Source organism: Archocentrus centrarchus, chromosome 3 (assembly GCF_007364275.1).
Source record: "Archocentrus centrarchus isolate MPI-CPG fArcCen1 chromosome 3, fArcCen1, whole genome shotgun sequence".
Classification (NCBI taxonomy): Eukaryota; Metazoa; Chordata; class Actinopteri; order Cichliformes; family Cichlidae; genus Archocentrus; species Archocentrus centrarchus.
Window position 1 is genome coordinate 15,192,218 of NC_044348.1, and position 17,116 is coordinate 15,209,333.

General features: G+C 38.4%; 2 protein-coding genes across 2 annotated transcripts in view; one reads left to right on the forward strand and one right to left on the reverse strand.

Moving 5' to 3' along the window:
- tub (TUB bipartite transcription factor) overlaps positions 1-7,315 on the forward strand; it is a 44,439-nt gene extending 37,124 nt beyond the window's left edge. Inside the window, exons 7-12 of the mRNA XM_030725568.1 lie at positions 1,263-1,454; positions 1,633-1,745; positions 3,867-3,981; positions 4,919-5,017; positions 5,146-5,317; positions 7,030-7,315. Of these exons, the coding sequence (XP_030581428.1) occupies positions 1,263-1,454; positions 1,633-1,745; positions 3,867-3,981; positions 4,919-5,017; positions 5,146-5,317; positions 7,030-7,163 (825 nt within the window). The 3' untranslated portion in view covers positions 7,164-7,315. The remainder of the gene's footprint in view (positions 1-1,262; positions 1,455-1,632; positions 1,746-3,866; positions 3,982-4,918; positions 5,018-5,145; positions 5,318-7,029) is intronic.
- Positions 7,316-11,617: 4,302 nt separating this feature from the next.
- ric3a (RIC3 acetylcholine receptor chaperone a) lies at positions 11,618-16,080 on the reverse strand. The gene is made up of 6 exons (XM_030726092.1): positions 15,907-16,080; positions 13,675-13,892; positions 13,454-13,529; positions 13,096-13,192; positions 12,620-12,777; positions 11,618-12,494 (listed from the first exon to the last, which is right to left on the reverse strand). The coding sequence occupies exons 1-6, from the start codon at positions 16,022-16,024 to the stop codon at positions 11,719-11,721; spliced, it is 1,443 nt and encodes a 480-aa protein (XP_030581952.1). The 5' UTR covers positions 16,025-16,080; the 3' UTR covers positions 11,618-11,718.
- Between the last annotated feature and the right edge of the window lie 1,036 nt (positions 16,081-17,116).

The window sequence follows — 17,116 nt, forward strand, 5'->3', positions numbered from 1 at the left end:
GAGGTAAAACAGTACGTGTCCGCAGCCATCTGCAAAACCCTGTGGAGGTTCTGTCATGTTTGGGGCTGCATTTCAGCCAGTGGTGTTGGGAAGCTTCTCAAAATTGATGGAATTATGAACAAAAAAAATTTACAGATTTTGATCCACCATGTAATGCCATCTGGAAACTGTTTGATTGGCAACATCAGAATCAGAATCAATTTATTGTCATTACATGTTAAACATATAACAAAATGGAGTTCCAGAACAAGTGTTCTGCGGCGTTGCTGCCATCAGAGGCGCTGCCGTCCATCAACATCTTCATTTTTCAGCATAACATTTATCCCAAAGAAACTGCCAATGCAGTAAACGAATACTTGGATAGACAAAGACAATGGAACGATATCAGTCATGGATCGGCCTCCCCAGAGCCCGGACCTCAACATTATTGAAGCAGTGTCTCATCTTGACAGAGAAGGGAACAAAAAGCAGCCAACATCCAAAGAAGAGCTTTCAGTGTCCTTCAAGAAGCCTGGAGACTATTCCTGAAGACTACTTACAGAAATTATAGTACGCTGCCAAAAGTGGTCATACTGACTTTCAAGATTATTAGAACTGTACAAATATATAAGTAAGTCTCTGCGTTTATCCCCCATTTTCCGTGCAAAATAGAAAGAAATGAGGGGTGGCTCGAGACTTTTGCACAATACTGTTTGTCTTAACATTACTGTTTGACAACTCTTAAAGGTTACTTAATTTTCTTTCTGGAAAGTAACAGTTCCTAATGTATTCTCTGAAAATTATTTTTTGTGACGTTCATATCAACAGACGCTTGCTGTCAACAGCAAACTCGAAATGTGTGATTTTGGCAACTTAAAATAGCTCTAGCCCCACACCTCCAGGTGTACCGACACCTGACTTACAGTACAAGTTATGCTTCCTGTAACACTGAATGTTTGAATGACGTATTCAGTATAGAGAAGAGCAATATAATGCTTTGTGTTTTGTTAATAAAATATATTCAATTTTCTTCCCAGCCTTTGCTTTCTCATTCTCATTATGATCACATAATTTCTCTTTGCTCTTCTTTCCACACTAATTTTTTCCCTTCAGTCATTTCAATCTTCTGTCTCTACCCCAGGTCCTTATTTTAGACACAGTGTGCTCATTCTTAATCCCAGTGGACAATTTGATTTTTCAGACTCATTACTCTGCTTTAATGAAAGTCAAGTTCTTACCAGTCCACCATTTCATGAGGGGTCTTGCCCTGTTTGATCCTACAGGAAGTGGCCTCAGCACCCACTCCACCAGTCAGTGATCCTGCCATCGATGTTGATGACCTTGAGGAGTTTTCTCTGCGACCTGCACCCCAGGGGGTCAGAGTGAAATGCAGAATCACCAGGGACAAAAAGGGGATGGACAGAGGCATGTATCCGACCTACTACCTTCACTTGGAGAGAGAAGACGGCAAGAAGGTGAGAAGGGTCTGCAAGGTTAACATAAGACATCTGTCAGGGTATTTTAACAAGTCGTTGTCTGCTGAACTCCACATGTTTAACATCAATTATATGCGTAAAAGGAAAAGAACAGAAAAGTGGTTTTGTGGTTTCATTGTGGTGTGACTGTGGTGACATTATTTTGTTTTGGTAACAGGTGTTCCTGTTAGCTGGGAGAAAGAGGAAAAAGAGTAAAACATCAAATTACCTCATTTCCATTGATCCAACTGATCTGTCTCGAGGTGGAGAGAGTTTCATTGGCAAACTGAGGTAAGTCCTCAGTGGCTTTGTTGCATAGACGCTTAAGCAGCCCACGTTAGAAATTACATACGCTGAGTAATTATGCAAATTGCTGTATTTGATTTTGTATTTGACTTCTGTGTTGGCATCACTATTTCTGTTTAAATCCATAGTGTTTTGTTTTTTTTTTAATTTAAAAAACATGCTTTACATAACATGCTTTACCACTAGAACGTGTTTCAAGGCTGCATTAGTTCCTTCATGGAAGCCCCTCTGGAGTTTAATCAAATATAGCTCTTTGCAACCTTTTAATCTTTGGACCTCCGGTCGATGCAATGCTCAAAGCTTTGCAATCACTGTCCTGCTTGAATGATAGCGATCTAAATTGGAATGAACAGTGACCTTTCATCTAGTGCTTCTCAAGAGTCCTTGGCCTATATGAGATATCTAAACAAGACGGCTAAACTTGTGGCTCTCAAGAACCATTTCTAAATGGTGCCATCTATCTATAATGCACACAAGTTATGTAAAGGAGAAATGAGCAATGCAAAAAGAGCAAAATTTGATGAATGCTTATTTCATATCTGGAATTAAGTATAGTTGGCCAAATTTTCATGCAGATCATATATTAATTTATAGGCATTTATTGGTGAGCAGTGTATTAATTGCCAATAAATACTAATGTCTGGCACTTTAAAAAGTGTAAGAACTTTAATTAATGCAGCTTTTTACAGAACAGCACAGTGTTAATCCCACTAGAGGCAGAACATGAACGATTAACTTATAAAGGATAGGAAGGATATTTTTTTCTAATTTCTTCTCAAGTCTCATTTTAAAGATTAAGGTTATCAACCGAGCTGTGAGAGCAAATGACGCCAGTTAATGTGGGATGAGGAAAAAAGAGGGAGGGGGCAGGAGGGAGAAAAGGGTATGAAATGAAACAAAGGTGCTCTGGCTGGGAGTCAAGCCGAGGATGTCGTAGATCTTAATATGTCAGCCACTTGCCTTTTCTGTCAGGATTTAGACTGGACCGTCCTCCTGCCAGTCCAACAAGGACAAACTGTACTGGAACATGACGATTACATTCAGTGGGGCTGGAAGTTAAAAGCATAGTCATTTGCAAACACAGTGCTCTGCTTTTATTGCCTTTTCATTTTGTGCCCACATGGTGTTCATCCATTAGATTTCAAACAGGAATATTTTGATGTTTTGATGTCAAATTTATGTAAAGAAAGCAGGCAGCAAGCATGAACTGTATATGGAAGATGATGTATAAAAGTCTCTGGGAAAATCACCCTGCTGCTGATTTTATCCTAGCTTTAAGTCTTACCCAGTACAATATTATTCTCTTTTTTTTTGGGGGGGGGGGGGGGGTTTACCTTTATTAGATAATGAAGATAGACAGGAAAGTGGGGAGAGAGAGAAGGGTTGGACCCAAACCCGGGCTGCTGCACTCTGGCCACCGTGGCATATAGTCACCTGCTCACCCACTGAGCTAAACTGTTGCCCAACAACATGACTCGTTTTATAAGATACGGTCTCATTTAGAGCTAAAAAGGATGCATGTTATACTCTACTCTTGCGGTTGCTACAGTGTACAGTGTACAGTGGCCCATTGGTTTTCCTGTGAGACTGGTTATATCCATCTTCAGTCTGCAATCTATGGTAGCAAGGTGTATCAGTTTTACATAAATAACTGACACAAAATCAGAGGATTAAGTCAACATGCATTTTGACTGCACAAGTCAAAACACAGGTTATATAACATCCATGACAATTTGTTATTGTGAAGTGGCTCAGTTCATATTTCGACCTCAAGTGTGAGACCACAGGATCTGTTTTTGTTATGTTACAAAATCTGGATACCTATTATTTATATTTATTTATTTAGAAATGTATTCAACAGACATAGCCCATATTAATGGACTTCAATATACCAAAAATATAAGACATAAACATGTCAGATCATAGCAAAACTGCTAATTTACATCAGTAGCTCCAGCACAGGTCACATAAAACTTTCCAATAATACAATAAACAAAGACTTCCAGATATAAAACAAAAACAGAGTCACACTGGGAACCTTTGTGTGTTGTTTCAAGTACACACTTGAAATAGCACACTCTTTAGTGTGTTATGCTTTGCTTGCAGATCAAACCTCATGGGAACCAAGTTCACTGTATATGACAACGGTCTGAACCCTATGAAGAGCACCACCAGCCTCGAAGCTAGCAACCTGCGTCAAGAGCTAGCAGCCATTTGCTATGTGAGTTGGTCAAAATGAATCTTTTCCAAAGGCTATATTTAGGTTTTCACATTGCTGAAAATATACATTATTATTTTTGATATTGTTAGAAACATGCTGCAAAACAACTGTTGTTTATGTCATTTCAAATAATGCTGTTTTCCAGTAACCTATTTAAAGCTGGATTAGACAGAAATGTAGCAGAATTATGACAAGTGTGCAAGCGTGTCCTCCCTGTCCTAAGCCTGTCCCTGCAGACAAACACTGGTACTGGATGTGCACACTTCATTTGCAACACAAGCTGTGACTTAAGGCTCTAGGTAGTTACATAAACAGGAAATAGAAATAGCCATGGTTAGCACATAGTTGTCAACATAGCCACTTGTTACCTGTTTTCATGGTAAATCTACTTAGTAATAATCTGAAAAACTAGCACACCAAATTTACATAAATTAGGATGCTGTTTTTAACGTCAAGAAGTCAGGTTATGGTTTAAAAATAGATAAAAAATGAATTAACCTGGATATTATCTTCCTTTGGAAAAAGCAAAAAAACAAACATTAGCCACGTATTTCAGTTAAGGCTTTGAAATATGTTGTTTTATGTGACTGCATCCAGAAATAACATTCTGCAGTCCACTGTAGTGTAAAATGTGTTTACGAAAGGGCCTTGAGATAGCATACCTTTCATGGCCAATGCCCTATTTGGGAATTTTAAATAAAGTAATCTACAGTAGATCAAGAATATAACAATGCATTACTTTTACCGTTCAGCAAAAGGCGTCAGGTCAGAGTCGAACCTGGGTCCATTTATTAGTTAGTTTTAGTTTGTGTATTTTATTTTATGCATAACTAATGGTCAATATGGTAATAACAATAATAATATTGAAAGTTTGTTTGGTGAGCATGCTTCGTTTACATCATCATCTGTTTATCTTTTCTTTTTTTTTTTTAATTAGGAAACCAATGTTTTAGGATTCAAAGGACCTCGAAAAATGAGTGTCATCATTCCTGGAATGAACATGGACCATGAGAGAGTGTCTATTCGCCCACGAAATGTAAGCGCTGCCTGTGTTCTCAGTAGCCACAGCTGCGCTGACCAGTTCAGCCTCTTCTAATACTTACTTAATTGACCTGATACATATGGTGTCCATGTACAAAGCTTTTCTATTCTTCTTCATTACAGGATCATGAGTCACTGCTGGCCAGGTGGCAGAACAAGAACACAGAAAGCGTGATTGAACTTCACAACAAGACGCCTGTGTGGAACGATGACACACAGTCCTACGTGCTCAACTTCCACGGCAGAGTCACTCAGGCTTCCGTTAAGAATTTTCAAATTATTCACGACAATGACCGTGAGTTTCATGCATTTTATACACACACACACACACACACACACACACACACACACACACACACACACACACACACACACACACTTTACATTTAGCTTTAATATTAAACAAAGACAGTAAGAAGGTCTGTATCACATAACATAATACTGTAGATACTGATATCTAACTTGCTGCGTGTGGATATTTGGTAGACAGATTTAGAGAAAAAGAAAAGTTTATAAATATAACATTAACTGCATCATAAAAGAAAAGGGCCGGTTGAAACACATTTTGTTCATTTTTAAGGCTCTTTATACAGGGTTGTGCAAAAGTCTCAAACCGCCTCTCATTTCTTTATATTTCGCTAGGAAAACGGAAAATGGGTGCAGTGATTGACTGAAACATTTGCAAACATGCATAAAACAGCATAAAAAGGCAAAAACAGAGTTTGCACAATTCTAAAAAGCTTGAAAATTAATATTTGGATATTTGGTATGACCGCCTTTATTCTTCAACATAGCCTGAACTCTCTTAGGCACCTTTCTTTAAGTTGTCTTCAGCAATAGTTCTCCAGGCCTCTTGAAGGACATTCAAAGCTCTTCTTTGGATGTTGACTACCTTTTGTTCTACTCGCTGTCAAGGTCCCGTATTGTTTCAATAATGTATGCTTTTACAGCATTGGCAGTGTGTCTGAGATTGTTGTCAGTGTCATTGATGGAATCATTGTCAATCATTGTCATTGTCTTTCGTTCCGTTTTCTGTCAAGATGATCCCACGCTGCTTCAATAATATTGATGTCTGAGCTCTGGGGAGGCCGATCCATGATTGATAATGTTCCATTATGTGTTTGTCTCTCCAGGTATGCTTGTATTGCATTGGCAGTGTGTTTTTGGGATCATTCTCATGCTGAAAAATGAAGCCACCAAATGCTTTCCAGATGGTACTGCATGGTGGATCAAAATCTGTACTTTTTTTTTGTTCATAATTCCATCAATTTTAAGAAGCACCCCAACACCACTGGTTGAAATGCAGCCCCAAACCATGACAGTGAACAGTAGATGGATCAACAGAAGGGCCAGATGCATCTCTCAGGTCCTGTGTCAGGTCTTTGCCGGAATTTTTGCTATTTCATGTGGACATGACTTTCAGATACTGTTCACCTGCTGTAGATAGTTTTTTAGGCCTGCCACTTCTTCTTTTGTCCTCCACTTTTCTCAGTTTTTTTGCACATGCCAAGTTTTTAGCTGTGCTTTAACTGTGTTGTCTTTGGCATTTTTCATAGATCCAACTAAAGAAAAGAGAAGAAATGTGTTTTTGTGACACACTGCTTGTAATAAAGTGTGTAAAGTTACAACTTAAAATTATTTCTTTGCTAAGTTGTCTGTAAAAAGCAAACAAAAAAAAAAACCACCATTACTGTGAAAATGGTCAGGTATAAGGACTGGACTGAAAATAGGTGAAAAAAGGAGGCCAAAGTAAACCTGGAGAACTATTATTTAAGATTGCTTTATGGCACCTTGGAAGAAAAAAATAAAGAAATGAGGGGCTGCTGAAGACTTTTGCAGCATACTTTATATCATAGTTTATTTTGTCTGTATTTCTGCATATTAATATTGTCACAATAATTTAAGTACCTCTGGTTTTATGGGAAAAAAAACACTGAAAAGGGGAAATGTTTCAAAGCAGCTTAGATAAAATCTGTTTCCACTCCATTTTTTTTTCTTCCTCTGCAGCTGACTACATTGTGATGCAGTTTGGCCGCGTGGCAGAAGATGTGTTCACCATGGACTATAACTACCCAATGTGTGCCCTGCAAGCCTTTGCCATTGCCCTTTCCAGCTTTGATAGCAAGTTAGCCTGTGAATAGACCCCAGCCTGAAGTTCAGTGGAGAACTCCTCCTGTCCTCTCAACAAGGGCTGCTCATGTATCACTGGGGCTGATTTGAGATCTCCAAATCACCCGGTTCCTTGGAAGTCCCACATATCCTGAATTGCTTTATGGGACTTAAATTATGTGTATGTATGTATGTGTGTGTGGGGTGGGGTGGGGTGGGGGATGGGACCTCAGGATGGTCTTTGTCAGCGGAAGAAAACAAGCACAAAGAGTAATCCTCTTTCAAAATCAAATTCATTTGTTTTGATAACTATAGTCATTTTGTACTGCAATGACATTATAAAGATGTTTCTTTATGTAGTAGTTCTAGTATTTTAACATTTCTTTATCTGTAAATTATAACTAACAGTTATGCATCAGTAAGTTTTAAAAAAAGTTGACTGGGTTTTATGTAATCTACCAACAAAATGTCACACACTTCCTCAAGCATGAATACTGCTTATATAGTTACTAAATTAAAAATAACATGCACGTCGCATTGTATTTATTTTATTTACATATTTATTACTTGTTCATGTTATGTTTTCTGCTATCTTTTGCAACAGCTTCTGCTGTAATAGCTCCGCGGGACTGCAAGCACATTAATGGTCATGACAAGAACATCACTTCTATCCACACAAAATAACTGGAGAGATGAAACGGGCAGAGGCATGTTACAGGCTGTGTACCATATACAATATTGCGTCACAGTGTCATATATGTGAATGTATAGGGCGATGGTGCACTTTACTTTGAAGTCTGTGGTGGATGAGATATAGCTGTACATACTTTATTGTGCCTTTGAAGACTAATTCCAGTGTTACACATTGGCCGTGAAATGAGCTGAGCTTGAATTGGTCTTTGCTTTTCTTGCGCTCCTCGCGTATCACTGAGGAGATTTCTCTGTAGCGACTTTGAAATTTTGTTGTCTAATCAAAGTTCATTTCGACCGAGGAAACACCTGGGGTTGCACAGCATCCAGAAGATAAATATTCCAAAGCGTGCTTTAGCTTAAAATCAGCTTAAAATTATATTTAGGGTCCGGAACACATTGCACTAAATAGATGAGTATTTATTTACATTACACTATAAATCAGACAGCAGATATCTGAGGAACTCTGGCTTAAGATCGTGCTCATATCTTTTGGTCTCGACTTGCAAAAAATGTGCTGAACAGAAATTGACTTACTGCCAACAAACACACTCGTACAATGTGAAACTACCATAGCTTCGATGCATCTTTTGCTTTATGTATTAAATTAACTCTGTGCTTCACTAAGATGGAGTATGATACATTCCTCATCCGACTGGCAGTAAGTTTCTGTATCACTAGTTTCTAGTTTATTGCTGTTCACATTTTTACTCAAAATATTATTCCTCTTGCTCCTTATGGGGCAGTATCCTTTCTCAAATATATGACAGTATTTTGTATTTTACGACCATTAAAAAAAAAAAATGCTGAATGGAGGCAAAGAACAATCTCCACTATTGTTACTGTGGGTTCTGAGCAATTCTTTATCAAATGTGCTATTCTTGTACTCAACTGTGTTCTAACTATTTCAAATTTCTATTTTAAAATTGTTGATACTCTTGCTGTAAAGTCTGCTTTTCATACATGTGTCCAAGAACCAGAGGTTCTGTCACTTTGTTTTTAGTGCTCTCATTGTAATGTACAGTAAATGGTGTACAATTTACTGCGGTGGTATAGACACAGTACTTTGTTCATGAAAAAATTAAATAAAATTACATAAAAATACATAAAAATATGCTTTCTATTTTCTTCAAGGCAACAACAACAAAGACAAGTCTGTAGATTTTTTTTTTCTAAATCTTTTTATTAAAGGTTCTGCAAATGTCAGAGTTTATACATCAGTTGCAGAACATGTGCAGGAGTCTTTAATACAGAAAACCAAACCTTACAGCACTGTACGTTTCGTGGTTCCAAATCCAGCTTTGCACCAATATTTATTCCGGTGAGCCTGGAACAGATACTATCATCAGAAAGCATTTGGGTACACACATAATATTTCATTTCAATATTTATATAGAGTGCAATGCATTTGGGTACAACAAGTGCTAAAAACATGGAACATCTGTAGTCAAGATTTCTTGCAATCTGGTCCTTATGTAGTTTATTTTAACAATGTTGTTTCATATATATATATATATATATATATATATATATATATATATATATATATATATATATATATATATATATATATATGTATATGTATGTATATATATGTATATGTATATATATATATGTATATATATATGTATATATATATATATATATATATATATATATATATATATATATATATATATATATATATATATATATATATATATATATATATAGGATGGAATTATCTGCAACAAACAACTAAGGCTAAATGATAACTGAAATGACATAAAATAATGTTACCTATGGTTATAATGAGAATTAAACAGGTGAAAAGGGAGAGGGAGGGCATAAAATATAATAGACAATTCTGCTTTCTTTAAGGGTTGCCATGGCGGATCATCTGCCTCCATCTCACCTTATCCCTAGCATCCTCTGTTACGCCAGTTTTCTGCACATCCTCCTTCACTCCATCCATGGATCTTCTCTGTGGTCTTCCTCGTTTCCTCCTGCCTGGCACTTTGTCTAATATATCCACTATAGTCATAACTAATCTTGTTCAACCTGGTCACTCCCAGCGAAAATATTACCATCTTCAACCCTGCGATAACCACTACAATACTATAATAAAATACAATATACATAAAATAAATGAGACAAAGATGGCTGTAAGGAAGGAAAGGCGAGGGTCTCTCACCAACAAGCTCTATGTAGGAAACACTATCATCATCAGAAATGATAGTGAGGGAGTGAGGGTGGTTTAGTGGTTAAAGCCAGCGACCACATACAGATGCATATGCATACATGTGCTTCATAGGTTAGAGTCCTGACTTGTCGCCAATTTCCCCGCGTGTCTGTCCCCCATATCTTTCCCTAATTTCCTGTCTTTCCTCTACTGCAAATAAAGCTGCTGTGGCCAAACAATTTTTAAAAAGAAATGATAGCGAGGTAATTTATAAAGACTTTCTAGGGTCTCCAAGTCTTTGGCAGTTGGGGGTTTAAGGCCTATATTTGCATTGAGGGGACTGGGTGTTGACATTTCCCTTGATATTATTTATGGTGTTGCTGTGCATTCAAAGCATTACCACAGCAGCAAGAGTAAAACCATATTGCACCATCAAGGGAAGCCACATATGGCATGACAGTGTGAGGTACCTCACAGCTGCATATTCAATTTGTAGAAAGGCCTGGGTGCCTGTTACCGCCATGAGCACCCGCGATTCCTGTGAAACATGACATGTTTACTAGCCATGAAAGTGGTACTGTTTTCACTTCTTATGGCGTTATGTGTGTAACAAGACAAGGAGTTCAAGACTTTGAGAAACTGAAGATCTTAATCAAATCTGGGGTGTGTGGGACGAACTGGAAAACAAACTAATCTATGAAAGACTCATCGGAAGATTAGAGACATTTAAAGGTCTACTGTTAATTTCTTAGTGCCTGATACCACAGGACATGTTCTCAGGTCTTTGTGATGCCATGATGGGTCAGAGGTATTTTGTGGATCCTGCACAATTTTAAGCAGGCGATTTTAACATTGTGGCTGATCAGCTGATCATGATTATGCCTCCATTTCCCTTTTTTTGGTTAAATGTATTTTTAATTTCCATATGAATTCTCTTTATTCAGTGCATACAGTATTTTTTAAAGATTTGTGCTGCCAGAGACGTCAGTGGCATAATGGCTGGTATGATCTAATTGCAAGTTTATTGCTAGTTTCTGGTTACCAGCAGCTACAGAGAGGTTAGTATTGTTTTCACCTTGTGTGCCTCCATGTGTGTTATCACATCAGAAGCTGGTCCTGGATATGCGGCTAGAAAGGTAGTTTTAAAGTACTTTGTCAGATATCTGGACAGATTCTTTTAAAGCGCCAAAACTGTGCAACACAAAACTTTGCAGGTGTCCAAGATCAAGATTTAGATGACATCAGTATCTGGAAACTTGCCCTCCTGTCCTTTACATTAAAAGCTTTTCACACACACAGAAGATTCAATTAACCCGACTTACTGAAGATTTGGGCAAGGACTATTATGCAGACATCCACTGACCTTAAAAGTGGTCAGTGGATGTCAGACTAATCAGACTACTGAGTGTAGCATGCATCATACAATGAATGCACTGTTTTGAAAGAAAAAGTGTGAAACTGAATGAAAGAGTACACTTTGACTGTGTCAGTGTTTTGCAGAGGCATACTTCCTCTGGGAATGTGAGTGAAAATGTAAAAAAACCCAAAGCATTACAGTCATCAGAGGCACTTGTGCTAAAGGAAACTTTTATTTGTACAAAAGTGTTACTTAAGAACATCACTACATGCCTCTGTTTATTTTGGGGTTTATGGTTTAAACATATAAGGAAGAAATAGAAACACAGGTCGAAGTTCACTGTATGTTTTAAAACTCATTTCAGATGCGGGAAAACTCCTCATGTCTCCCTCCTGTTCCGCATCCTCAGTCCGCTCACCCCGACGTCTTTAGATGCATCTGCATGGATACGACTGTTGCCCTCCGTGGGCAATGACATTAAAAAATTTCCTTCTGTATCCTCCTCTGCTTCTTCCTCTGGGTTTGAACTGCCGTCACAGCTGAACTGCAGGCTCTCTGCCTCCATCACTGGATCATCTTCATCAGCTTCCTCCTCTTCTTCCACCTCTGTCTCCTCGTCCTCGTCCTCTTCCTCCACCTCCTCGTCCTTGCTCTCTTCCCCGTCCTCGAACGTATCCTCTTTAGGGTAGTGGAAGACGTCTCTGTGGTCGCTGAAGCTGATTTGCTTCTTCCCACCACACTGCAGCTCTTTCTTTACCTCCAAACCAATTCTCACTGGTGTTCTTCCCGGAGCAGGCTGAGATAATGGAGGATGGAGCAAATGCCTTTTCTCTGCCTCAGCCTCTTCCTCCTCCTCCTCCTCGTCCTCCTCTATGCCTTCCTCTGCTCCCATAACTTCATCTAATGCCTCCCCTTCTTCCTCTTCATTCTCCTCCTCATCTTGTGCTTCTGTGTCCTCCTCCTCTTCTTCTTCATCTTCATCTTCCTCTTTCACTATGGAGAGTTTCCTTGCCATAACCTCTTCCTCCTCTTGCTCCATTCTCTCTGCAAGGGCCTCAGCAGTGGGCTGTGTGGGAGGTTCCTCAAGTTTAACTGTCTTAAGTCCACGTCTGGGACAGGGTTCATCATATTCTGGGTATGTCTCCTCTGGGTAGCCTGCATTGGTGTACAAAGAGAGACATCATCAGACAGCCACTGTGAATATTTGATAGCAATTTAATTTAATTAAAATTCATTACTGAAGGCAAAATCCACAACTGTAACAAACTCAGCAAATGCACCTTCCCAGTCTGCACCGTATGGGACCATCTCAGCCTCCATCTCTGGGGAGGCTCCCTCCAGTCGGCCCTCTTGCATCAGCTGTGTGATCTGTCTCAGTTGCCTAAGTAATTTCTCCTCCTTCTTTGAAGTTGTGGTTTTACTCCTCCTTCGTCTGCCACTAGAGAGCAGCACAGAGATAAGCTAGAACTGTCAGGGCACATCACTCCTGATTAATGACGGGGTCTTTCTGCTTTTATTTTCCTGCTTAAAATGATTATTTTGTCCAAATAATGTCCAAAAATGATGTATTCTGCAACTAATTCTTCCTTATTTATGTAGTTTATAGCCATTTTATATAATAATTGCTTAAGTAAAAAGAAAATAATACATTTTTATCTTTCTTGCCACTTCAGAGCTAATTTATTCCAATATGAAGCTACTCCTACAGTGATATTGGAAGCGAAACACAAGTTGGTTTAAAAAAAAAAAGTGTTACCTCTCAGAACAATTGCTCCTCTTAGAGACAATCCTCTCCATCATCGCTTCTGTTTGCAGCAGCCTCTCCTGAAGCCTGGCGAGCTCATTATCAGTGACTACACAATTTACAAGAGACAACATTGTTTTAATGTTAAAATATCATGCACTACTTTGTAGATATAGTGCATATGAATTACGTGTACATGTGTAAAATTAGATACAAAATGAAGCTCAAATTCCTTTCAGAATAGTGTAATACTGTATTTTGTACCTTTAATGTAGTAAATTGTATCATTATGGGCCTGTTAAAGGTACCAGAGAAAAGTTTTTGGAATTGCACTAGGTGAGAAGTGATTTGCGTTTCTGGAAGTACTTACTAATTGTACTCTTCCTGTTTGCCATGGTTACTGTAGAGTACTTTCCTGATTTATTAGTCTTCCCCCTACATGTCAGCTGTGAGCATAAACATGATTATAATTAGATTAATTTAGCATACAGTTAAGTTTATTATCATTACGATAGCACGGCAGGAAGTTAATAACACTATGTAAACAGTAGAATCTTCTTGTCATACCTACAGGTCAGCCATGGAAATTACCTTATGGATAATATACACGATGTAAAGAAGGATCCCAAAGCCATATAAGGGTATCACCTGAGCCATCAGGTTGTATTTTTTGCCTTGTCTGATGCCTTTTATTTTTGCCATCCTCTCCAGACTGTGTGCCACTGAATACGGAGGGTCCACATCCCACTGTTCTGGGTCTTCAGGCACTGACAGCTTGCGCATGGCAGGAGGGTAGAACCCAGGTCCAACTGCAAAAACAATCATTCGATCAGTAAGACAATCATTAAGCAAACTTCCCCTGAAAAATATGTCACAGGAAGTCCATCCTCAAACATTAAACCTCTTGTATCTTTAAGTAGTGACAGTTATTTTATCCATAAAATCTCCAAGCAATTTTAAATATCACAGCTGATGTCTTGAATTTTTTTTTATTTAATTCTATTTTGTTTTCACAATCCTAAAGGATTTATTTACTTTCATATATTTCAGCTCAGTTTTGCCAACAGATTATTTGTAAAAGCGATCCAGTTTTATAATGATGAATGAAGTGATTCATGCGGATGGGATCCATAATTGAGGACAATGTCAAAGACATAAGGTCAAAGCAGCTCAGAAAGCTCTGGGTAAAATGAAATACTTAAATTCGGATGTTTTACTTATTTATTTAAAGGAACATTTAGTTATTTCTATTTCAGAAACGTGAGTCTGCAGCGGCATTATTTTCAAGATGTTTGCAGCATTTGCACAGGCCTGCTGATGCTTCTGACAATCAGCCTGTTTTAGCATTTATCTAAAATCAAGCTCGGTGCTGCCCCCGTGTGGTAGTTAACTAGCACTACGTGTACAGTCATATATGGCTGTGTGGCTGGTTAAAATTGTCCCACAGAGAAACAATCATTTCCGATTTCACGGCATAGTGAGAAGGTACCCGAAAAAAAGAAAAAAAAACCAAAGCAAAACAAAACAAAACAAGAAAAACAAGCAAAACAGCCTCTTGTGGTAGCTAGACATTACGAGGCATTACAGCAGGCTGCTGTTCCCATTTATCAGATGAAAACTGACTCCTGCAGGCATGAAAAGCTAGCAGACAGGAAAAATGTTTACTTTCCTTAACTTTGCGCACATCTGAATGTGGCTGTAAAGAAGAGAGAGGGTCTCTGTTTGGAGCAACAAGGTAAGAAACTGTGAGGAAAGTCTGCAGTTCTATATTTGTGTGCAAGCACGGACTGCATGAAGGGCTTCATACTGTCTGCGCCTTCTAGCGGGCATAAATTGGCTCAGTAACAACAGTCCAAAACACAGCACACAGAGCAGTCTGGAAAACTGCCATGGCAATATCTGCGTAGGAACATTTTGAAATATTTAGTCTCTTTAGGTTGTTGGCCAGCAGTGGTTACTGTTTGAGTAAATTTTGTAACCACCCATTGTTGCTTCTAACCGAAGACGTGCAGTGAACCTAAAGCACGTTGTTGTTAGGCTGTGAAAATGACTGCATTTAATACAACTGGCCTATAAAAAAGGCAAACTGTACCCTAATGTCTAAAATCAAATCACTAACAACAGTTCTTCACACTGTTGTGCTGCTAGACTTCTCCTCTAAATGGCTCATTCCTCGTATAAATAATATCTAAGAATAATGCCCGATGCACAGTAGCTTTCTAGTTTGGACTGCAGTATGTTAAGATTTAATTTTCATATTTCTCTAGCATTTCTTCTTGTTTATGGTCCAGTGTGAAATCACTTCCAGTTTATATCTCATAAGATGTGTCCCCGCTGTGTGTGATGACTGATCCATTTTGACAGCACCTTCAGGCATGTGCTTCTCACTGTGTGAAACTGGTATTAAGATAAGTCCAATTAAAAATAAGACAATAAGGGCTTCTTAAGTACTGTCTGTTAACACAATGCCTCATGCTTAACAAGAAATCAAATTTAAGTAACAGTAACACAACGCAACACCAATTGCTCAGATTTAGTGCAGAGAAGTGTTAAATGTGCACGTCCATTTCATTTTAGCAACAGAAATACATGCTCTTCAAAATATGTTACTGTTGTTTTTTTTTAAATCCATTATCCATTGTATAGTGTAACATTTTGGGAAACTTGTGTGAACTAGAAGGATGGGGCCTGTAAGCCTGGCATAGTCTGTATAGAATAACAGCTGGCAATAACAACAGCAGCATCACCAAAAAAAAAAAAAAAGACCACTGGAGATGGAGCAGGATGGAGATGGATGGATGATGATCTGATAAGCCGTCTTACCCTCAGGCTGCCCCATCTCCTGTTTCGCTCGGGGCAAAAGCATTCTGGGCAGAAAGAGAGAAATGCAGAGAACAGAGCATGATATAAGAGTAACCTTCTGGCAAGTTGTTATCGACATTTTGTTCCAGAAAATGACAGCCACGCATTAATTTCACTTGAACGGGAAAGCTGGTATCCACAGATGTTACTGCTCATCTGGTGATGCTCCTGCTCAGATTAGACCAGATTAGAGCAGCTGCATTCAAGTGCTGTTGGAAATATTGAGCAGCAGACGATTTGAAATTCTCCAGAGAGGGAATATAACTGGCAACTACTACTACTACTACTACTACAACTATTATTATTATTATTAGCCATCCATCTTCCACTTTATTAAGTATATGAGTTTTTAGTCATATGTAGCATTCAAAAGGGGATGGATCTCCTTAAACTGACAACATCCAGGTGCTCTGAACACTACTAAACTGGCTACAAAAAATACCTGGTTGAAGGTAAGGAAACTGAATATGTCGCTGCATATTGTTGGTGCTTCAGTGAACATTAAACAGATCAGTAATTTTCTAAAAGCAGTGAAAGGAAAGTAGGAACCTATAATTCCAATTACCAAAAATTTGGGACACTGTGCAAAATATAAATAAAACCAGAATGCAACGATTCAGAAATCTCATGAACTTCTATTGTGAATAAAATAGGAGACCAAATATTTAAAATGAGACATTTGGCTATTTCATGAAAAACATTAGCTCATTTCGAATTTGATGGCAGCAACATGCCTCAAAAAAGTTGGGAGGAGGGCATCTAATAGCTGGAAAAGTAAGTGGTACTAAAAAAGAAACAGCAGGAGGAACGTTTTATGACCAATTAGGTTAACTGGTAACAGTAGGTAACATGATTGGGTATAAAAAGAACATCTCAGAGAAGCAGAGTTTCTCAGAAGTAAAGATGGGCGAAGGTTCACCAACCTACACAGAACTGCACCTACAAATCGTGGAACAGTTTTAGAATGATGTTTCTCAACATAAAATTGTGACGACTTTGACTTTCTCATCATCTACAGTACCTGATATTGTCAAAAGATTCAAAGAATCTGGAGGAATCTGGACAAGGCTGAAAATCAGTATTGGATACCTGTGATCTTCTGGCCCCTCAGGCAGGCCTGCGATTAAAAATAGGCGTGATTCTGTCATAGAAATCGCCGCATGGGCTCAGA

Excerpts from the sequence above, each read along its gene's own strand:
- ric3a (XM_030726092.1), bottom strand. The coding sequence starts at position 16,024 with ATGTCGATAACAACTTGCCAGAAGGTTACTCTTATATCATGCTCTGTT. Across the intron at positions 13,893-15,906 it reads GGAGATGGGGCAGCCTGAGG|TTGGACCTGGGTTCTACCCT; the intron begins GTAAGACGGCTT and ends TTGTTTTTGCAG. Across the intron at positions 13,530-13,674 it reads TCGTGTATATTATCCATAAG|CTGACATGTAGGGGGAAGAC; the intron begins GTAATTTCCATG and ends TTATGCTCACAG.